Source organism: Salvelinus namaycush, chromosome 4 (genome assembly GCF_016432855.1).
Source record: "Salvelinus namaycush isolate Seneca chromosome 4, SaNama_1.0, whole genome shotgun sequence".
Lineage (NCBI taxonomy): Eukaryota > Metazoa > Chordata > Actinopteri > Salmoniformes > Salmonidae > Salvelinus > Salvelinus namaycush.
Genome location: NC_052310.1, coordinates 79570897 through 79595809, shown reverse-complemented (window position 1 = coordinate 79595809; position 24913 = coordinate 79570897). Strand labels below are relative to the sequence as shown.

Here is a 24913-nt window from a genome sequence, read left to right as displayed (position 1 = left end):
ACATATTAAACAACAATCCATGGAGGAACTAACCCCATATATACACAACACAACATCCCTGGAAGGTATTAAAACCCCATATAGAACACAACATGTCTGGAGGGCAAAAACACCACATATATTATCACAACAAAACATCCCTAGAGGTAATAAAACCCCATATATAACACAACATCCCTAGAGGGAATAAAACCCCATATATAACAATACACACACATCCCTAGAGGTAATAAAACCCCTATATAACACAAACATCCTGGAGGCTAATAAAACCGGGCATATATAACACAACATGTCTGGAGGGTAATAAAACCACATATATAACATAACACAACATCCCTGGAGGCTAATAAAACCCCATACATAACATAACACAACATCCCTGGAGGGTAATAAAACCCCATATATAACACAACATCCCTAGAGGGTAATAAAACCACATATATAACACAACATGTCTGGAGGGTAATAAAACCACATATATAACATAACACAACATCCCTGGAGGCTAATAAAACCCCATATTTAACACAACACAACATCCCTGGAGGATAATAAAACCCCATATATAACACAACACAACATCCCTGGAGGATAATAAAACCCCATATATAACACAAGACAACATCCATGGAGGGTAATAAAACCCCATATATAACACAACATGTCTGGAGGGTAATAAAACCACATATATAACACAACACAACATCCCTGGAGGATAATAAAACCCCATATATAACACAACACAACATCCCTGGAGGGTAAAAGAACCACATATATAACACAACACAACATCCCTGGAGGCTAATAAAACCCCATATATAACACAACACAACATCCCTGGAGGATAATAAAACCCCATATATAACACAACATCCCTGGAGGGTATTAAAACCACATATATAACACAACATCCCTGTAGGGTAATAAAACCACATATATAACACAACACAACATCCCTGGAGGCTAATAAAACCCCATATATAACACAACACAACATCCCTGGAGGCTAATAAAACCCCATATATAACACAACATCCCTGGAGGCTAATAAAACCCCATATATAACACAAGACACCATCCCTAGAGGGTAATAAAGCCACATATATAACACAACATCCCTGTAGGGTAATAAAACCACATATATAACACAACACAACATCCCTGGAGGCTAATAAAACCACATATATAACACAACACAACATCCCTGGAGGCTAATAAAACCCCATATATAACACAAGACAACATCCATGGAGGGTAATAAAACCCCATATATAACACAAGACACCATCCCTGGAGGGTATTAAAACCCCATATGGAACACAACATGTCTGGAGGGTAAAAAAAACACATATATAACTCAACATCCATGGAGGATAATAAAACCGCATATATAACACAACACAACATCCCTGGAGGGTAAAAAAAACACATATATAACTCAACATCCATGGAGGATAATAAAACCCCATATATAACACAACACAACATCCCTGGAAGGTATTAAAACCCCATATAGAACACAACATGTCTGGAGGGCAATAAAACCACATATATATCACAACAAAACATCCCTAGAGGGTAATAAAACCCCATATATAACACAACATCCCTAGAGGGTAATAAAACCCCATATATAACATAACACAACATCCCTAGAGGGTAATAAAACCCCATATATAACACAACATCCCTAGAGGGTAATAAAACCACATATATAACACAACATGTCTGGAGGGTAATAAAACCACATATATAACATAACACAACATCCCTGGAGGCTAATAAAACCCCATACATAACATAACACAACATCCCTGGAGGGTAATAAAACCCCATATATAACACAACATCCCTAGAGGGTAATAAAACCACATATATAACACAACATGTCTGGAGGGTAATAAAACCACATATATAACATAACACAACATCCCTGGAGGCTAATAAAACCCCATATTTAACACAACACAACATCCCTGGAGGATAATAAAACCCCATATATAACACAAGACAACATCCATGGAGGGTAATAAAACCCCATATATAACACAACATGTCTGGAGGCTAATAAAACCCCATATATAACACAACACAACATCCCTGGAGGATAATAAAACCCCATATATAACACAACACAACATCCCTGGAGGCTAATAAAACCCCATATATAACACAACATCCCTGGAGGCTAATAAAACCCCATATATAACATAACATCCCTGGAGGCTAATAAAACCCCATATATAACACAACACAACATCCCTGGAGGATAATAAAACCCCATATATAACACAACACAACATCCCTGGAGGATAATAAAACCCCATATATAACACAACACAACATCCCTGGAGGCTAATAAAACCCCATATATAACACAACACAACATCCCTGGAGGATAATAAAACCCCATATATAACACAACACAACATCCCTGGAGGCTAATAAAACCCCATATATAACACAACACAACATCCCTGGAGGATAATAAAACCCCATATATAACACAAGACACCATCCCTAGAGGGTAATAAAACCACATATATAACACAACATCCCTGTAGGGTAATAAAACCACATATATAACACAACACAACATCCCTGGAGGCTAATAAAACCACATATATAACACAACACAACATCCCTGGAGGCTAATAAAACCCCATATATAACACAAGACAACATCCATGGAGGGTAATAAAACCCCATATATAACACAACATGTCTGGAGGGCAATAAAACCACATATATATCACAACAAAACATTCCTAGAGGGTAATAAAACCCCATATATAACACAACATCCCTGGAGGGTATTAAAACCCCATATGGAACACAACATGTCTGGAGGGTAAAAAACACACATATATAACACAACATCCATGGAGGATAATAAAACCCCATATATAACACAACACAACATCCCTGGAAGGTATTAAAACCCCATATAGAACACAACATGTCTGGAGGGCAATAAAACCACATATATATCACAACAAAACATTCCTAGAGGGTAATAAAACCCCATATATAACACAACATCCCTAGAGGGTAATAAAACCCCATATATAACATAACACAACATCCCTAGAGGGTAATAAAACCCCATATATAACATAACACAACATCCCTGGAGGCTAATAAAACCCCATATATAACACAACACAACATCCCTGGAGGCTAATAAAACCCCATATATAACACAACATCCCTGGAGGCTAATAAAACCCCATATATAACACAACACAACATCCCTGGAGGATAATAAAACCCCATATATAACACAACATCCCTAGAGGGTAATAAAACCACATATATAACACAACATCCCTGTAGGGTAATAAAACCACATATATAACACAACACAACATCCCTGGAGGCTAATAAAACCACATATATAACACAACACAACATCCCTGGAGGCTAATAAAACCCCATATATAACACAAGACAACATCCCTGGAGGGTATTAAAACCTCATATGGAACACAACATGTCTGGAGGGTAAAAAAAACACATATATAACACAACATCCATGGAGGATAATAAAACCCCATATATAACACAACACAACATCCCTGGAAGGTATTAAAACCCCATATAGAACACAACATGTCTGGAGGGCAATAAAACCACATATATATCATAACAAAACATTCCTAGAGGGTAATAAAACCCCATATATAACATAACACAACATCCCTGGAGGGTAATAAAACCCCATATATAACACAACATCCCTAGAGGGTAATAAAACCACATATATAACACAACATGTCTGGAGGGTAATAAAACCACATATATAACACAACACAACATCCCTAGAGGGTAATAAAACCCCATATATAACACAACATGTCTGGAGGGTAATAAAACCACATATATAACATAACACAACATCCCTGGAGGCTAATAAAACCCCATATATAACACAACATCCCTGGAGGCTAATAAAACCCCATATATAACACAAGACAACATCCATGGAGGGTAATAAAACCCCATATATAACACAACATGTCTGGAGGCTAATAAAACCCCATATATAACACAACACAACATCCCTGGAGGATAATAAAACCCCATATATAACACAACACAACATCCCTGGAGGCTAATAAAACCCCATATATAACACAACATCCCTGGAGGCTAATAAAACCCCATATATAACATAACATCCCTGGAGGCTAATAAAACCCCATATATAACACAACACAACATCCCTGGAGGATAATAAAACCCCATATATAACACAACACAACATCCCTGGAGGATAATAAAACCCCATATATAACACAACACAACATCCCTGGAGGCTAATAAAACCCCATATATAACACAACACAACATCCCTGGAGGATAATAAAACCCCATATATAACACAACACAACATCCCTGGAGGCTAATAAAACCCCATATATAACACAACACAACATCCCTGGAGGATAATAAAACCCCATATATAACACAAGACACCATCCCTAGAGGGTAATAAAACCACATATATAACACAACATCCCTGTAGGGTAATAAAACCACATATATAACACAACACAACATCCCTGGAGGCTAATAAAACCACATATATAACACAACACAACATCCCTGGAGGCTAATAAAACCCCATATATAACACAAGACAACATCCATGGAGGGTAATAAAACCCCATATATAACACAAGACACCATCCCTGGAGGGTATTAAAACCCCATATGGAACACAACATGTCTGGAGGGTAAAAAACACACATATATAACACAACATCCATGGAGGATAATAAAACCCCATATATAACACAACACAACATCCCTGGAAGGTATTAAAACCCCATATAGAACACAACATGTCTGGAGGGCAATAAAACCACATATATATCACAACAAAACATTCCTAGAGGGTAATAAAACCCCATATATAACACAACATCCCTAGAGGGTAATAAAACCCCATATATAACATAACACAACATCCCTAGAGGGTAATAAAACCCCATATATAACATAACACAACATCCCTGGAGGCTAATAAAACCCCATATATAACACAACACAACATCCCTGGAGGCTAATAAAACCCCATATATAACACAACATCCCTGGAGGCTAATAAAACCCCATATATAACACAACACAACATCCCTGGAGGATAATAAAACCCCATATATAACACAACATCCCTAGAGGGTAATAAAACCACATATATAACACAACATCCCTGTAGGGTAATAAAACCACATATATAACACAACACAACATCCCTGGAGGCTAATAAAACCCCATATATAACACAACACAACATCCCTGGAGGCTAATAAAACCCCATATATAACACAAGACAACATCCCTGGAGGGTATTAAAACCTCATATGGAACACAACATGTCTGGAGGGTAAAAAAAACACATATATAACACAACATCCATGGAGGATAATAAAACCCCATATATAACACAACACAACATCCCTGGAAGGTATTAAAACCCCATATAGAACACAACATGTCTGGAGGGCAATAAAACCACATATATATCATAACAAAACATTCCTAGAGGGTAATAAAACCCCATATATAACATAACACAACATCCCTGGAGGGTAATAAAACCCCATATATAACACAACATCCCTAGAGGGTAATAAAACCACATATATAACACAACATGTCTGGAGGGTAATAAAACCACATATATAACACAACACAACATCCCTAGAGGGTAATAAAACCCCATATATAACACAACATGTCTGGAGGGTAATAAAACCACATATATAACATAACACAACATCCCTGGAGGCTAATAAAACCCCATATATAACATAACACAACATCCCTGGAGGCTAATAAAACCCCATATATAACACAACATCCCTGGAGGCTAATAAAACCCCATATATAACACAACATCCCTAGAGGGTAATAAAACCCCATATATAACACAACATCCCTGTAGGGTAATAAAACCCCATATATAACACAACATCCCTAGAGGGTAATAAAACCCCATATATAACACAACATCCCTGTCGGGTAATAAAACCCCATATATAACATAACACAACATCCCTGGAGGATAATAAAACCCCATATATAACACAACACAACATCCATGGAGGCTAATAAAACCCCATATATAACACAACACAACATCCCTGGAGGGTAATAAAACCCCATATATAACACAACATGTCTGGAGGGTAATAAAACCCCATATATAACACAACACAACATCCCTGGAGGGTAATAAAACCCCATATATAACACAACATGTCTGGAGGGTAATAAAACCACATATATAACACAACACAACATCCCTGGAGGCTAATAAAACCCCATATATAACACAACACAACATCCCTGGAGGATAATAAAACCCCATATATAACACAACACAACATCCCTGGAGGGTAGTAAAACCCCATAACATGAAAGAAATGAATATTTGACAGTTATGGAAGGTTCACCTGTTGGACATGTTGTGAGATGCTGTGCCCAAGGATCTCCTGCCCAGCACAGACAAGGCATAGCACAGAGTGACCAGAGGGGAGTCCTCGTCACAGTCCACAGGCTGGCAAAACACAAGGGTCAAAGGTCATCAGTGTTCACATCCTCTGAAATGACCAGCAGCAAGGAAACCAAACGGTACAACATGGGGTCATCCAGACTGCATGTCTTGATAGGGCCCTGTTTTTTTCCCTGACCACATTACCTTATCAGGAAGCATGAACTAGTTCCTAGAGTTTTCCTGACCATGAAAAATAAACTAGACTTGGGCATGGAGTTTTCCTGACAAGGAAAAATGAACTAGACAAGGGCCTGGAGTTTTCCTTACTACATGCATGATTGTACTGTGCATTACAATCTCACATCTCCACTCACCTCCTCCAGCTTGTTGGCACAGTACTGGATCCACTCCAGATAGATGTTACAGAAGCTGGCCCTGGTGACGCCCTGGAGGCAGTGGACGTAGTCCTCGTCTATCTTAACGCTGAACACGGCCGGGTCTCTCTCTATGTGGTGCCACTTGGTGTAGGACACCAAAGCCTTCGTGATAGAGGGATCCTTGATCCACGTCTGTAGCTTCAGGGACTGGATCAGGTAGTAGATTATGCTCTAGAGGTGAAACAAGAGGGAATAAGGTTTGATGATGAAGTATATATTTTTATGGCCTACTCCTTGCTTGCAAAGGTTTTGAAGCTCAGCAGTTAAGCTCAGACTTAATTGCTTTTGAAATAAAAGCAGTAATGAATTACAAAGATGTTGAAAGTATAAAAAATAAATGAATATTAAACTGCTTCGATCATAGGTTAAATTCAAATTCAAGTCTTTATTGTCTGTTACATTTCCATAAGAATTCAAAAGGTCTACAACCTTCAGATAGTAGCTGATAAGCAGTTTGCGCAGGTCGTACACCTGAAGCATGGTGGCAGCGTTGTTCTCACTGATGCTGTAGCCCTCCAGCAGGTACTTGGTGGTGGTGACCTCCCAGGCCAGCCATCGCAGGTTGAAGGCCGCATTGCAGGACAGGACGTGTGGCAGGTGGCCCGGCTCACAGCAGCAACAGGAATCGTCCTCCTCCACCCCCTCAGTGATGGCCTCTACCTCCCTCTGCTGGCAGTATGTACCTGGAGAGGAGGAGAAGGGGAAAGGAGATTCCTAGTCAGTAGCACAACTGAATACATTCAACCGAAATGTGTTTTCCGCATTTAACCCAACCCCTCTGAATCAGAAGGAGAAGGAGAAGGACCACAGACCATCATGTTAATGGTGATTGTACGTCAGTGGTCGAGATGTGGGGCTTATGATTATTAGAAAACAATTTCAAAGAAAATTTGAATATATATATATTTTTTTTTAAGAAACTTGTAACCGGAAAATATTCAGACCCCTTGACTTTTTCCACATTTTGTTAGGTTACAGCCTTATTCTAAAATTTATGAAATGTTTTTTTCCCCTCATTAATCTACACACAATACCCCATAATAACAAAGCCAAAAAGGTTTGAGAAATTTTTGCTCATTTATTTAAAAAAAAACTGAAATATCACATTTACATAAGTATTCAGACCCTTTACTCAGTACTTTGTTGAAGCATCTTCGGCAGTGATTACAGCCTCAAGTTTTCTTGGGTATAACGCTACAAGCTTGGCACACCTGTAATTGGGGAGTTTCTCCCATTTTCCTATCCAGATCCTCTCAAGCGCTGTCAGGTTGTATTGGGAGCGTTGCTGCACAGCTATTTTCAGTTCTCTCCACAGATGTTCGAGCTCTGGCTCGGCCACTCAAGGGCATTCAGAGACTTGTTCCAAAACCACTCCTGCTTTGTCTTGGTTGTGTGCTTATGGTTGTTGTACATTGCTCCGTTCATCTTTCCCTCGATCCTGACGAGTCTCCCAGTCCTTGCAGCTAAAAAACATCCCCACAGCATGATGCTGCTACCACCATGCTACACCGTAGGGATGGCGCCAGGTTTCCTCCAGACGTGATGCTTGGCATTCAGGCCAAAGAGGTGCCTTTTGGCAAACTCCAAACTTTAGGTGCCTTTTGGCAAACTCCAAGCAAGCTGTCATTTGCCTTCTGGCCACTCTACCATAAAGGCCTGATTGATGGAGTGTTGCAGAGATGGTTGTCCTTCTTTAAGGTTCTCCCATCTCCACAGAGCAACCCATCTCCCATCTCCACAGAGGAACTCTAGAGCTCTGTCAGAATGACCATCAGGTTCTTGGTCACCTCCCTGACCAAGGCCTTCCCCCGATTGCTCAGTTTGGCTGGGCAGCCAGCTCTAGGAAAAGTCTTGGTGGTTCCAAAGTCTTGGTACCCTTCCCCAGATCTGTCCTCGGCACAACCCTGTCTTGGAGCTCTACGGACAATTCCTTTGACCTCATGGCTTGGTTTTTGCTCTGACATGCACTGTCAACTGTGGGACCTTATATAGACAGGTGTGTGCCTTTCTAAATCATGTCCAATCAATTGAATTTACCACAGGTGGACACAATCAAGTTGTAGAAACATCTCAAGGATGATCAATGGAAACAGGATGTACCTGATTATGGGGTATTGTGAGTAGATTGTGTGTAGATTGCTGAGGATTTAAAAAAATGTAATCCATTTTGTATCGTAACAAAATGTGTAACACTCAAGGGGTCTGAATACTTTCCGAAGGCAGTGTAGGTGTATATGGTTCTGGGTGTGGTATAGTGCTCCTCATTTGTATTAGTCAGTATCTGACCTCTGAACTCCAAGCCTCGGAGCTGGAAGGTGACCAGGCCGTTGCCGATCTCGATGAGGTGAACGAAGGCGTTGAGGTAGTCAGAGGCCAGGATGAAGCAGTCTCCAGAGCTGTAGTTCCCCCAGCGGCCCAGCATCAGGTCACCACACAGCGAGTGCTGCAGAGAGCGCGTCAGATACTCATAGAAGATGGAGTTCAGGTTGTTGTCGTCACATCCTGGAGGAATAAAAGTTCATGTAAAATACACTGATTGACATGACCAACAAAACAACATGTATTAACCATGAGAAGATCATTGTCGAGTTGAGAAATTCGAAATCAGCTTCTCTGGTTAATGTTAATTAGGGAGGATAACATGATCATATTTATTAAATAAATGTAATATTTTACCTGTCTCTTTATCAACCTGAGATATCAGTCTGCTATTGGCGTTGTCAATACGTTTGGTGCTGCAAAATGGTACCAAACCAAGATTAGGGAGACAGTACATTCATTTACATACAACAAACAAAGTCTAACAGAGAGAATTCTGGTTTCTTCTTAGGACCTGTGTTAGTTATAGTTAAAATAGTTATATAAATCCTCAACAATAACCTAGTGACTGGAGTAGAGGTGCTAGACTATTTGTCTACGCCTAGAACACTTCGCTGTCAGCTGAGTGTATGACATCATCTCTGAGACAGAAATGTCCTTATATGGATGTCAACAGGGGCTCTAGGAGGCCACTTGCATATTTTCTGAGTAGATTAGAAACAGACTAACAATTAATTATTGACAGTGACCTCACTCAATGGTTTGGTCATAGACTCAAACTGATTTGGACGTCCCTCATCCCCCTCTTTATTCGTAATGGACTTTCCCTTGTCCCATCTCTGAGGCTGGATAGATGGGGGCCGTCGACACACTGTGGTGGTTTAAGGGCATATTGCGAGATTCAGACAATAAGCCGTTTTTCTATTTACCCAGTGTCAGATGAACTCATATGCTACTGTACCTGTAGACTTTCAGTCATTGCTCTAACACTAGTTAGCATTTTCTAGCAAAACTACCTTTAACTTCCTTCATACTGCATGCATAAACATAAAAATGGTATCCACAGGTTCATCGGACTCTGGGGAAGTAGATAATCTTGCAGTATCCCTTTAAGGTAAGTGCTTTAAAGGGCTTAATGGTACTTTATCTCATGCTGTGGGCGATGAAAGGTCATTACTTGTAGTTCCTCTCCCAGAACTTGACGGGCCGCGGGTAGGAGGTGATGAAGATGGCGCTGCCCAGGAAGGGGCTGAGAGGGGTGTAGAACAGAGTTGTGATGAATGTCTGCAGCAGCAACATGGCTGAGTCTGAGCTGCATCATGAAGGAGAACACCCACAACCAAGGAACAACCATCAGGTATCAACAGGTTTACCATACTCACATACCTGCTGTCAAATTCGCTGTCACAGTTTCAGTCAGAGCAACGTCAAAACATGTGGAAGCATTTGTAGTTCATACACACGTCAAAACCAAAGGATACGAGGCACAGCGAAGGGCTGAGCGAACGCGTGGAAGGCACTGCCCCATGCGATCTGCCACGGTGCGATGTAAACCATGATGAAGTTGAGCTTGTGAAGCAGATCGCTGAGCTGTAGAGGAACAAACACCTGCTGTGAGTCACTGACAGACAACAAAGACAGTTCTTTTTTAGATCCTAAAAATAAAACCAAGATAATTAAAAAAAAGAAGGCCACTCTACATACAGAGCAGCTGTGTCCGCTGCTTCACAGACCCCGAATAATACTACTGTACATTTTTTAAATCAATTGTAGGAAGTTTGGGAAGCGCAGCCATAGTGAGTTGCATTAACTTCCCTATTTTATGGTATTCAGAGGTCTATTATTGGGAGAGTGTGTACCAGTCTCTGGTCACGTCACAGACTGACCTTGTGGAAGACAATAGACATAATAAAAAAGTCCAGCAGAAAGGTTTCAGAGGCTCTGCTGCAGTCAAACTCGAAGAAGACGATAGTGAAGATGAGAGTGACGAACTGGAAGCTGGGATTGCAGAAGGAGGCGCGGAGGAGCTTCATCCCAGCAACTGTCATCAACAAGACATCACAGCTGGAGAGAGACACAGAGACCTGAGCAACTCAGGCGCACAGACGGGACACAGCAGAGCAAAGCAAAGGGGTGACATGGAGGGGGAGGGCAAATGCACCAATACTAGCTAATACTGTATATACATCACACATTCTTCCCTAGCAAAGGTCATGCATAGTGACTGACAAAGTGATATTTCTTTGATTGATGAAGGTACTCAGGGTTTTGTTGCACCTCCAACATGCACAGAGGGGAGTGGTGGAGACCAAGGTTATTATAGTAAACGAAAACTGACACTGAAATGAAAACGAATCATGAAAAAACTATTTTGTAAACGGAAATAAAATCATTAAAAAACCTGTTTGAAAAACTAAAATGATATTGAAACTATTATCTTTGACTCCAAAACTAACTCTAATGAAATAAAACCATCATGAATGATGTCCTTTAACTTCTTTGGGGTACCCCCCCTTCTTCTCAATTTCCGCCTAAAGACATGCCCTAATCTAACTGCCTGTAGCTCAGGCCAAGAAGCAAGGATATGCATATTCTTGGTATCATTTGAAAGGAAACACTCTGAATTTTGTGGAAATGTGAATTGAATGTAGGAGAATATAACACAATAGATCTGGTAGAAGAAAATACAAGGAAATAAATATACGTTTTCTGTTTTTTATTGTTGCTGCGTCATCTTTCAAATGACCAAGAACAGCCAAACATACAGATAGGATGCTGTGGATGATTTGAATGAAGAACATAAGATGGCAACAATAGCTGAGCAAAGTTTTAGACAGATAACTTCAAAAATGAGCCCAAATGTACCCAAGTGGCCGAATTGGTACAGTGATACATTTTGAAGGAAATAACTATATACAAAATACATAAATGCTATTCTAACACCCCCCCCACCCCCAAAACAAATATATATATATATGAAGAAAAATATATATATATAATAATAATAATAAACAAACAAATAACAAGGGTAACTATTTACACATTTTCTATTTACAATATTGTATATTTATTAAATAAATAGATAAATATTGTGAAGACCCTCAGCCCTCAGTCCTGGTGCCATGGCCCATAGCAGTCTCTTTCTGCTGTAAAGCAGAGGCTTACTGAACAGGTGGTGCAGGTGATGGGGCATTTCCTGTGACAAAGGGCACAACGTCTCCTCCCCACTGTGCCCTTTTTGCCCTGAGGCACATTCATGCCTGCAGAGATGAATCTGGGCAGGTGAACACCACTGGTTGACGGAGCAGAAGGTGCTGCAGTGGACTTGCTGTAGCTAGCAAGCTCCTGGATGAGCAGCTCCCTGAAGGCTAGCTGTGAGATGGGGGGCTGTCTCTATCAATTTCCTCTATAATTTGGGTTAAATCTGTATACTTAAACTTTGTTTTAGCTTTTCCTGATTTATTCGCCAAAATTTAAATATATAAACTTGTTGAAAATGCTATTGAATATGTACTGCTATGCGTAACACTCGTGGCTCCGTCAAGTAGGATTTGCAATGGCGAATGAACTTCTTTTGCGCCAGAGTTTACGACAAAGGCTGGTCTTCAAACGTATAACCATTACATATTGCCGTTTACCTCAGCTCATTGGCTATCTTCCAAGCTAGATTTCAAGATGATCAGTGGTCATTGGGTCAAAATACAGTCAATCAACGATAGACCGGTCCTACCATTGGTGCGCAATGAGGTCATTGATTGGTGTCTTCAAATCGGTTTGTTTCGGTCAATACGTCCCGGGAAAAGAGCCATCATGTATGGTTGTGTTAGTAACAACCAGAGGATTGCAATGAAACCAACCATGACTGGATAAACATTTGTTTAGTGTGTGTAATTACCACGAACGCTTCGTCCAAAGTTGAATGAGACGGAAATCACGACGCAACCGGTTTACAAATGTTTCGTGTTAGGCTATAAAAATTGATTTTATCAAACAAAACGAACATTCACTGTGTAGTTAGGACACTTGGCATTGCCACCAGAGGAAGATCTTCAATGGTAAGCAATTTATTTTATTGTTATTTCTGACTTTCGTGACGCTAATGCTTGGTTGGTAAATGCTAGTAATACTTGTGTGTGTGGGGCGCCGTCCTCAGAAAATCGCATGTTTGCTTTTGCAGTAAACCTTTTTGAAATCTGACACAGCGGCTGGATTAATAAGACGTTCATCTTTTAAATTATGTAAGATACATGTATTTACAAGAATGTTTAATACAACGAATGGTGTATTTAAAATGTTAGCTCTCTGCAGTTTCACCGGATGTTGGCCTGGTGGGACGTTAGCGTCTCACCTACCCTAGAGAAGTTAAAGTTTTTTTTACTTTGGGCAAAAATCAAATAGGTTTTTCAAGCTTTTTTCTAATGGGGTTTTTAAGCCTCTTAAGCCTGAATCTGGCAGGTAAAAGCTGCCAGTAGGTGGCGATGTTTCAAATAGGCCTAGCATCACTATCACTAGCTATCACTAGTTAACAGGGAAGAAATCTGCCACTTTCTAAACACTAAAACTGAAACTAAATAATATCAAAACAAAATAGCTTTTTATCCAACTCAAACTAAGTAAAAACTAGTAAATCAGGATGAAAGACTAAGAGAAATAAAAACGAATAAAAAAACACAAAACTATAATAACCTTGGTGAAGACTATATAGTATTAACCTGTGAAGAACTGTGTGATTCTGGAAAATGGTTTCCCCAGGTGCTACAGTACATGAAGCTTGGCATTTTAAGCTAATCGAATAAGTGGGACAGAGGCAAGTTTAAAGTATTTCACACTGTCTACCTGGAAAAACATTAACTCTACATTCTAAACTGAATGTTAGACAGAATATCTAAACAAACTGGTTTTAAATTGAAAATGGTTCTTAGAAAACCTGGGTCAAATTCTTGATTTAGTCTCGGTACAATGGAACCACTGGAATAGTTCCAAAAGTGGAAACCCCAAGCTAAACCCAGAGCACCTCAAAAACTGGATTTGTTCTGACATTCGTGATTTATTGTTTCTAATGTTTGATTATTATAGTGTATGTTTGACATTTTTATGCATTGTAGGAGCTAGTAACACAATCATTTCGCTGCACCCTCATCTGCCAAACTGTGTATGCAACCAATAAACCCTCTGTAACATCTGCCAAACTGTGTATGCAAACAAGAAAACCCACTGTAACATCTGCCAAACTGTGTATGCAACCAATAAACCCTCTGTAACATCTGCCAAGCTGTGTATGTGACCAATAAACCCACTGTAACATCTGCCAAGCTGTGTATGTGACCAATAAACCCACTGTAACATCTGCCAAACTGTGTACGTGACCAATAAACCTTCTGTAACATCTGCCAAACTGTGTATGCAACCAATAAACCCTCTGTAACATCTGCCAAACTGTGTACGTGACCAAAAAACCCTCTGTAACATCTGCCAAACTGTGTACGCAACCAATAAACCCTCTGTAACATCTGCCAAACTGTGTATGCAACCAATAAACCCTCTGTAACATCTGCCAAACTGTGTATGTGACCAATAAACCCTCTGTAACATCTGTAAAACTGTGTACGTGACCAATAAAGCCTCTGTAACATCTGCCAAACTGTGTATGTCACCAATAAACCCATCTGTAACATCTGCCAAACTGTGTATGTGACCAATAAACCCTCTGTAACATCTGATAAACTGTGTATGTCACCAATAAACCCATATGTAACATCTGCCAAACGGTGTATGTGACTAATAAACCTGCTGTAACATCTGCCAAACTGTGTATGTGACCAATAAACCCATCTGTAACATCTGCCAAACCTTGTATGTGACCAATAAACCCCTGTAACATCTGCCAAACTGTGTACGTGACCAATAAACCCTCTGTAACATCTGCCAAACTGTGTATGCAACCAATAAACCCTCTGTAACATCTGCATAAACTGTGAATGCAACCAATAAACCCTCTGTAACATCTGCCAAACTGTGCACGCCACCAATAAACCCTCTGTAACATCTGCCAAACGGTGTATGTGACCAATAAACCCTCTGTAACATCTGCCAAACTGTGTACGTGACCAATAAACCCACTGTAGCATCTGCCAAACTGTGTACGTGACTAATAAACCCGCTGTAACATCTGCCAAACTGTGTACGTGACCAATAAACCCTCTGTAACATCTGCCAAACTGTGTGTGTGACCAATAAACCCACTGTAATATCTGCCAAACTGTTTACGCGACCAATAAACCCTCTGTAACATCTGCCAAACTGTGTATGGGACCAATAAACCCTCTGTAACATCTGCCAAACGGTGTATGCAACCAATAAACCCTCTGTAACATCTGAACAAACTTTCTACATGACCAATCAACCCTCTGTAACATCTGCCAAACTGTGTATGTCACCAATAAACCCTCTGTAACATCTGCCAAACTGTGTACGTGACCAATAAACCCTCTGTAACATCTGCCAAACTGTGTATGTGACCAATAAACCCTCAGTAACATCTGCCAAACTGTGTATGTCACCAATAAACCCTCTGTAACATCTGCCAAACTGTGTACATGACCAATAACCCTCTGTAACATCTGCCAAACCGTGTATGCAAAAAATAAACCCTCTGTAACATCTGCCAAACTGTGTACGTGACCAATAAACCCTCTGTAACATCTGCCAAACTGTGTATGTGACCAATAAACCCTCTGTAACATCTGCCAAACTGTGTATGCGACCAATAAACCCATCTGTAACATCTGCCAAACTGTGTACGTGACCAATAAACCCTCTAACATCTGCCAAACTGTGTATGCAACCAATAAACCCTCTGTAACATCTGCCAAACGGTGTATGTCACCAATAAACCCACTGTAACATCTGCAAAACTGTGTATGTCACCAATAAACCCACTGTAACATCTGCCAAACTGTGTGTGTGACCAATAAACCCACTGTAATATCTGCCAAACTGTTTACGCGACCAATAAACCCTCTGTAACATCTGCCAAACTGTGTATGCAACCAATAAACCCACTGTAACATCTGCCAAACTGTGTATGGGACTAATAAACCCTCTGTAACATCTGCCAAACGGTGTATGCAACCAATAAACCCTCTGTAACATCTGAACAAACTTTCTGCATGACCAATCAACCCTCTGTAACATCTGCCAAACTGTGTATGTCACCAATAAACCCGCTGTAACATCTGCCAAACTGTGTACGTGACCAATAAACCCTCTGTAACATCTGCCAAACTGTGTATGTGACCAATAAACCCTCAGTAACATCTGCCAAACGGTGTATGCAACCAATAAACCCTCTGTAACATCTGAACAAACTTTCTACATGACCAATCAACCCTCTGTAACATCTGCCAAACTGTGTATGTCACCAATAAACCCTCTGTAACATCTGCCAAACTGTGTACGTGACCAATAAACCCTCTGTAACATCTGCCAAACTGTGTATGTGACCAATAAACCCTCAGTAACATCTGCCAAACTGTGTATGTCACCAATAAACCCTCTGTAACATCTGCCAAACTGTGTACATGACCAATAACCCTCTGTAACATCTGCCAAACCATATATGCAAAAAATAAACCCTCTGTAACATCTGCCAAACTGTGTACGTGACCAATAAACCCTCTGTAACATCTGCCAAACTGTGTATGTGACCAATAAACCCTCTGTAACATCTGCCAAACTGTGTATGCGACCAATAAACCCATCTGTAACATCTGCCAAACTGTGTACGTGACCAATAAACCCTCTAACATCTGCCAAACTGTGTATGCAACCAATAAACCCTCTGTAACATCTGCCAAACGGTGTATGTCACCAATAAACCCACTGTAACATCTGCAAAACTGTGTATGTCACCAATAAACCCACTGTAACATCTGCCAAACTGTGTGTGTGACCAATAAACCCACTGTAATATCTGCCAAACTGTTTACGCGACCAATAAACCCTCTGTAACATCTGCCAAACTGTGTATGCAACCAATAAACCCACTGTAACATCTGCCAAACTGTGTATGGGACTAATAAACCCTCTGTAACATCTGCCAAACGGTGTATGCAACCAATAAACCCTCTGTAACATCTGAACAAACTTTCTGCATGACCAATCAACCCTCTGTAACATCTGCCAAACTGTGTATGTCACCAATAAACCCGCTGTAACATCTGCCAAACTGTGTACGTGACCAATAAACCCTCTGTAACATCTGCCAAACTGTGTATGTGACCAATAAACCCTCAGTAACATCTGCCAAACTGTGTATGTCACCAATAAACTCTCTGTAACATCTGCCAAACTGTGTACATGACCAATAAACCCTCTGTAACATCTGCCAAACCGTGTATGCAAACAATAAACCCTCTGTAACATCTGCCAAACTGTGTACGTGACCAATAAACCCTCTGTAACATCTGCCAAACTGTGTATGTGACCAATAAACCCTCTGTAACATCTGCCAAACTGTGTATGTGACCAATAAATCCTCTGTAACATCTGCCAAACTGTGTATGTGACCAATAAACCCATCTGTAACATCTGCCAAACTGTGTACGTGACCAATAAACCCTCTAACATCTGCCAAACTGTGTATGCAACCAATAAACCCTCTGTAACATCTGCCAAACTGTGTATGTCACCAATAAACCCACTGTAACATCTGCCAAACTGTGTATGTCACCAATAAACCCACTGTAACATCTGCCAAACTGTGTATGTCACCAATAAACCCACTGTAACATCTGCCAAACTGTGTATGTCACCAATAAACCCTCTGTAACATCTGCCAAACTGTGTATGTCACCAATAAACCCTCTGTAACATCTGCCAAACTGTGTATGTCACCAATAAACCCGCTGTAACATCTGCAAAACTGTGTATGTCACCAATAAACCCTCTGTAACATCTGCCAAACTATGTACGGGACCAATAAACCCATCTGTAACATCTGCCAAACTATGTATGCAACCAATAAACCCTCTGTAACATCTGCCAAGCTGTGTATGCAACCAATAAACCCTCTGTAACATCTGCCAAGCTGCGTATGTGCCCAATAAACTTTGATTTGATTTGGATTTGTTCTACTTTCAATTTGACCCAGGTCTGGGCCTTGGTGTCAGGCAAAGGAGGGAGTATGTGTTGAATTTGACCCAGGTCTGGGCCTTGGTGTCAGGCAAAGGAGGGAGTATGTGTTGAATTTGACCCAGGTCTGGGCCTTGGTGTCAGGCAAAGGAGGGAGTATGTGTTGAATTTGACCCAGGTCTGGGCCTTGGTGTCAGGCAAAGGAGGGAGTATGTGTTGAATTTGACCCAGGTCTGGGCCTTGGTGTCAGGCAAAGGAGGGAGTATGTGTTGAATTTGACCCAGGTCTGGGCCTTGGTGTCAGGGACAGGGACAGGAGGGAGTATGTGTTGAATTTGACCCAGGTCTGGGCCTTGGTGTCAGGCAAAGGAGGGAGTATGTGTTGAATTTGACCCAGGTCTGGGTCTTGGTGTCAGGCAAAGGAGGGAGTATGTGTTGAATTTGACCCAGGTCTGGGTCTTGGTGTCAGGCAAAGGAGGGAGTATGTGTTGAATTTGACCCAGGTCTGGGCCTTGGTGTCAGGCAAAGGAGGGAGTATGTGTTGAATTTGACCCAGGTCTGGGCCTTGGTGTCAGGCAAAGGAGGGAGTATGTGTTGAATTTGACCCAGGTCTGGGCCTTGGTGTCAGGCAAAGGAGGGTGTATGTGTTGAATTTGACCCAGGTCTGGGCCTTGGTGTCAGGCAAAGGAGGGAGTATGTGTTGAATTTGACCCAGGTCTGGGCCTTGGTGTCAGGCAAAGGAGGGAGTATGTGTTGAATTTGACCCAGGTCTGGGCCTTGGTGTCAGGCAAAGGAGGGAGTATGTGTTGAATTTGACCCAGGTCTGGGCCTTGGTGTCAGGCAAAGGAGGGAGTATGTGTTGAATTTGACCCAGGTCTGGGCCTTGGTGTCAGGCAAAGGAGGGAGTATGTGTTGAATTTGACCCAGGTCTGGGCCTTGGTGTCAGGCAAAGGAGGGAGTATGTGTTGAATTTGACCCAGGTCTGGGCCTTGGTGTCAGGCAAAGGAGGGAGTATGTGTTGAATTTGACCCAGGTCTGGGCCTTGGTGTCAGGCAAAGGAGGGAGTATGTGTTGAATTTGACCCAGGTCTGGGCCTTGGTGTCAGGGACAGGGACAGGAGGGAGTATGTGTTGAATTTGACCCAGGTCTGGGCCTTGGTGTCAGGCAAAGGAGGGAGTATGTGTTGAATTTGACCCAGGTCTGGGCCTTGGTGTCAGGCAAAGGAGGGAGTATGTGTTGAATTTGACCCAGGTCTGGGCCTTGGTGTCAGGCAAAGGAGGGAGTATGTGTTGAATTTGACCCAGGTCTGGGTCTTGGTGTCAGGCAAAGGAGGGAGTATGTGTTGAATTTGACCCAGGTCTGGGCCTTGGTGTCAGGCAAAGGAGGGAGTATGTGTTGAATTTGACCCAGGTCTGGGTCTTGGTGTCAGGCAAAGGAGGGAGTATGTGTTGAATTTGACCCAGGTCTGGGTCTTGGTGTCAGGCAAAGGAGGGAGTATGTGTTGAATTTGACCCAGGTCTGGGTCTTGGTGTCAGGCAAAGGAGGGAGTATGTGTTGAATTTGACCCAGGTCTGGGCCTTGGTGTCAGGCAAAGGAGGGAGTATGTGTTGAATTTGACCCAGGTCTGGGCCTTGGTGTCAGGCAAAGGAGGGAGTATGTGTTGAATTTGACCCAGGTCTGGGCCTTGGTGTCAGGCAAAGGAGGGTGTATGTGTTGAATTTGACCCAGGTCTGGGCCTTGGTGTCAGGCAAAGGAGGGAGTATGTGTTGAATTTGACCCAGGTCTGGGCCTTGGTGTCAGGCAAAGGAGGGAGTATGTGTTGAATTTGACCCAGGTCTGGGCCTTGGTGTCAGGCAAAGGAGGGAGTATGTGTTGAATTTGACCCAGGTCTGGGCCTTGGTGTCAGGCAAAGGAGGGAGTATGTGTTGAATTTGACCCAGGTCTGGGCCTTGGTGTCAGGCAAAGGAGGGAGTATGTGTTGAATTTGACCCAGGTCTGGGCCTTGGTGTCAGGCAAAGGAGGGAGTATGTGTTGAATTTGACCCAGGTCTGGGTCTTGGTGTCAGGGACAGGGACAGGAGGCAGTATGTGTATAGGAGAAAGGAACTCACTGGATGCCTAGCTTCTTGCGGTGACTGAGTGAGAAGCCATCATTGGTGAGCGCACTCAGAATGATGGCTGGGTAAACAACGTATTTCTCAAAACACAGCAGGCCAACGTACAGACGCTCAAACCACATCAACTGAGCATTGTCTGGAAAATGAAAACAACTTTAATCACGAAACGCTGGTCATTAGATTTGCATGCTTTGACACATATTTATAGTCCTTCTTGGCATGTGAATATGGATCAATGACTACACTGCATGTCTTTGTTTTGGATTTTAAGAGTGGGAATGAAAACTGATATAAATGGGAAATAACCTAAAAGCAACCTCAGACAAAGATGAAGGCACAGAGAGGAGGTGCCCCAAATAACTGGGCCCACATCTGTGTATAGAACTATAGGCTATTAAATGTAGTCTTTCATCAAATGTTCTATAAAATATGCTAGAGAGACATATATGCTAGAGAGACACAAAAGGCCTACTGTAGGAAAGACCACATTGTGCCAGAAAACATTTCAAACATCCAATAAATAAGCTAGGACTGACCTCTGGGCTCATACTGGGAGTACTCATTGCTCTTTAGTACTGGGTGAGAGATCCAGAGCCAAGGGTGGTGCTTCCGTAACTGAGGTATGAGATAGTGGGTGACAAAGCCCACAGTCCCTGCCAGAGCATACAGTACTATGGTCACAAAGGGCTGTGGAGAGAAAGGGAGAGAGGGGGAGAGAGGGAGAGAAGGAGAAAGAGGTGATGAGAGAGAGGGGGAATGAGAGAGCGGGGGAGAGAGGGGGGGGGCGGAGAGAGAGAGAAAGAGAGAGAGAGAGAGAGAAAGTGGGCGAGAAAGAGAGAGGAAGCGAAAGGGAGAGAGGGAGAGAGAGAAAGAGAGAAGGGGGGAAAGAGGGAGAGAGAGAGGCGGAGAGGGAGGGGAGAGGGAGAGAAAGGGGGAGAGTGAGAGAGAGGTGGAGAGAGAGAGAGAGAGAAGGGGGAGAGAAGTGGGAGAGGGAGAAACAAAAATGGGGAGAGCAAGGGAGAGAGGGGGAGAGAGGGAGAGAAAGAGAGAGAGGAAGCGAGAGGGAAAGAGAGGGAGAGATAGAGAGGGGGAGACAGGGAGAGAAGAAGAGAGAGGGAGCGAGAGGGAGGGAGAGAGAGATAGAGAGGGAGAGAGAGAGAGAGAAGAGATAGAGGGGGGGAAAGGGGGAGAGAGAGAGGCGGAGAGAGAGAGAGCGAGAGAGAGAGAGAGAGAGAGGGGAGAGAAAGGGGGGAGAGAGAGAGGCAGAGAGACAGAGCGAAGGGGGAGAGAAAGAGGAGAGAGAGAGAGAAAGGGGGAGAGAGGGAGCGCCAGGGTGGTTGACTGAATACCAAACCGATGCAAAAACATTTTATTTACGACACGAAAGTAATTATTTCCTGATGAAACAACATTGTTTTATGACGCAAGACATTCATGACACATAGTTTAGGGATGGTGTTTGGCGGTAGGAAACCCACCTTTAGGGACAGGAAGACAGTGCTTGAAGTAATAGCAAAGGTTAAAATGTAGGCAATGGAGCAGACCACAAGATCCGAAAGAAGAATCTCCTTCTGCAAAAGCAAAATCAAATTATCCAATATCACAACGGAATGTAATAGTGTGTTAAAGTCAAACTAAAACGGGGGACAGCGTTTGAGTGGAACAAATACATTTAGAAGTATAGGAGACAATGCAAGTCTCTTGACTTACCACTGAATTCATGAGCTTCTCAGGAAGAGGGTCCCTGATGTCTTCTGAGTCTTCCCCCTCTTCCTCACTGTCCACAAGAGTGGGCATCAGTTTGGATTTGATTATTGACCTGTCGTGGTCAACAAAGAAGAATGTCTTTGCACTACCACCTCTCATAAAGTCAGCATGTTAGCAGGCATTACATTAGGAGGATTAGGCAGCTTACATCAGTACAGTCGGGTCACTGTTCTGCCCACTCAGATGGTAGGAGAGAATCACCAGCAAGCCACAGAACCCAGAGAACAAGGCTGGGATGTGCTGTTCATCCCAGGGCTCCTTCAGAATAGAATAGAATCAAATAGAAATATTGATAATGGCACCTAGGCAGAACATCTATTTTAAAATGTTGACTGCCAACCATCCTCTATAAAAACAGAGAACTGCTAATGGTTGCCTCATTCAGGCCTAATATTTGTAAGGATGAATATGGACACGTTGCTTTCCTGCAGGCATAGTGGCATACCTTTTCCCATCAGAGAGCCTTCTTAAGGCTATTTACAATGTTTGACTTCAACCCGTTTTACCAGCAGTTTGGAATACTAAATCATCGCCCAAGCAGAACAGTGCTTTCACTAGCCTGGAGGAAGAGAGAGCTGCTACCCAAAAAGCTATTTGATTTCTCATGCTTGACTTAGCTGCCTCTGCAGCAAGAAACTGTTCTGTCGCAGTGCAAAGCATATCCTCCACGTAATCATATACACACGTCTCAACAATGAATTCAATCCTACCTTCAAAGCTCCAAAACAGAACCCGTACAGCAAAGATAACGCCGTCAGACTACGGAATATGCTGTACACTGCTGAGTGGAGTCCAGTTGCAGCTGACACAGGAAGTGGATACACAGGCATCAGGTTGAGGCGTAAGACTTTGGTGGTACAGTATGCATTAGTTCATGATATTATGAAGCTCAACGTTAACAGAGAAGAGAGTGCTACTCACCTGTTCCACCAAAGAAATGAATGTCTATTTGTTCTAGCAGGTAAATCATAAAGGTGTTGATTTGTGGGAACAGGCCAAGGAGAAATGTGATAGGAAAGCAGAAGGTGAGGCCTGTGAAACATGAAACAGACAGGACTTTACAACTAAGATTGTATAATGAAAAAATAAAACACCTCATCTAAAATAATTTCCTTGAGATGACTGGAAATGGTCATAGAAATGATTTACTGTATGTGACTTACCCACTAAAATGTCTCTCAGGAATTTGAGAGCATCTGCTAATACTATGGGAATGCCATATACAGTGGACACAGGCAGGTCCTTCCTTCTTAACATCTGTTCCAGAATCCAAATAAGGCCACAGAAAATACAGAAATAAGCTGCCCGGCTGTAGGCAACAATCTGATTGTGTCCCTGGAAAACATCAAGAGGGGACAGAAATGAAACAGAGAAACCTCGAACCGTCTACTTGGAAAAAATGTAACAACCAGAGAAAATGTATCTTCACACTTTTAGAATATAGTATGTTCCACTTAGACTCACATGTGTTGGCGAGGCTGCATCAGGTTGCACACTCTGTAATACAAACAATTTGTTCCAAGCGTTATTAATGTGACTAACTGATACAGTCAATGACTGACAGAGAAATGTTTCCATCAGTAATGTGTCAGATAAGAAGTAGTTAGCTAAAGTGAAATGGGTGGGACAGTGAAATGGGTGGGGCAGTGAAATGGGTGGGGCAGTGAAATGGGTGGGGCAGTGAAACGGGCGGGGCAGTGAAATGGGTGGGGCAGTGAAATGGGCGGGCCAGTGAAATGGGCGGGGCATTGGAATGGGCGGGGCAGTGAAATGGGTGGGGCAGTGAAATGGGCGGGGCAGTGAAATGGGTGGGGCAGTGAAATGGGCGGGGCATTGAAATGGGTGGGGCAGTGAAATGGGCGGGGCATTGAAATGGGCGGGGCAGTGAAATGGGTGGGGCAGTGAAATGGGCGGGGCAGTGAAATGGGTGGGGCAGTGAAAGTATGTGGTGGGGCAGTGAAATGGGTGGGGCAGTGAAATGGGTGGGGCAGTGAAATGGGTGGGGCAGTGAAAGTATGTGGTGGGGCAGTGACAATGGCATGGTCTTATCACACCCGATCAACGATCTGAATTCTGTCAACACAGATAAGCAATGATTACGGTTGATTAGGCCTTATCCCTTCTTACAAAAATAGATACCTTCCTTACCTTTAACAATGAGTACTGGCAGCTAGCGATGACCACGCAGAATTGGAAAACCCAGATGTCTTTGAAGCAGCCGTGGTTGAGCAGGATAAACCCCAGGAAGGCCACCAGGAAGGCCAGGAACACCGCCACTATGTTCTCCACCACATCCTGGTTCCTAAGGGCAAAAATCTAAGTAAAGTCTCCATCAACCAGTTGATCAATCGCTGAGAGACGGAAAGGAAAGACAGAATAGGAGCCTTTTCTCTTTACCTGTCCAATAGCGCCAACAAGGTCAGCCGGTCATACAAGAAGTTCACCCACTTCCCAGGAAAAAGCTTAAGCTTATAGTACAGCTTAGGAGAGGGCTTTCCCTGTGTGGAGGTCTCTGACGACTCACCGATCGAGTCCTCCTCCTGTCAGAGGTGCAATTCAGGTTGCAGTGTAAAAGCGATCTCAATAACACTTTAATTTAATCTTTAGTCATACAGGTTACATAACATTGACATAA

At 42.3% G+C, this 24913-nt stretch overlaps 1 protein-coding gene across 1 annotated transcript in view; it reads right to left on the bottom strand.

Moving 5' to 3' along the window:
• Positions 1-6463: 6463 nt before the first annotated feature.
• The window catches only part of LOC120046019 (pecanex-like protein 2), a 28620-nt gene continuing 10170 nt past the window's right edge, over positions 6464-24913 (bottom strand). Inside the window, exons 6-24 of the mRNA XM_038990931.1 lie at positions 24676-24818; positions 24427-24580; positions 23743-23775; positions 23442-23613; positions 23200-23310; positions 22989-23080; positions 22427-22536; positions 22222-22330; positions 21990-22082; positions 21048-21198; positions 20506-20647; positions 11151-11328; positions 10746-10854; positions 10442-10571; positions 9622-9680; positions 9232-9447; positions 7375-7628; positions 6883-7116; positions 6464-6571 (exon numbers count right to left, since the gene is read on the bottom strand). Of these exons, the coding sequence (XP_038846859.1) occupies positions 6464-6571; positions 6883-7116; positions 7375-7628; positions 9232-9447; positions 9622-9680; positions 10442-10571; positions 10746-10854; positions 11151-11328; positions 20506-20647; positions 21048-21198; positions 21990-22082; positions 22222-22330; positions 22427-22536; positions 22989-23080; positions 23200-23310; positions 23442-23613; positions 23743-23775; positions 24427-24580; positions 24676-24818 (2598 nt within the window). The remainder of the gene's footprint in view (positions 6572-6882; positions 7117-7374; positions 7629-9231; positions 9448-9621; positions 9681-10441; positions 10572-10745; positions 10855-11150; positions 11329-20505; positions 20648-21047; positions 21199-21989; positions 22083-22221; positions 22331-22426; positions 22537-22988; positions 23081-23199; positions 23311-23441; positions 23614-23742; positions 23776-24426; positions 24581-24675; positions 24819-24913) is intronic.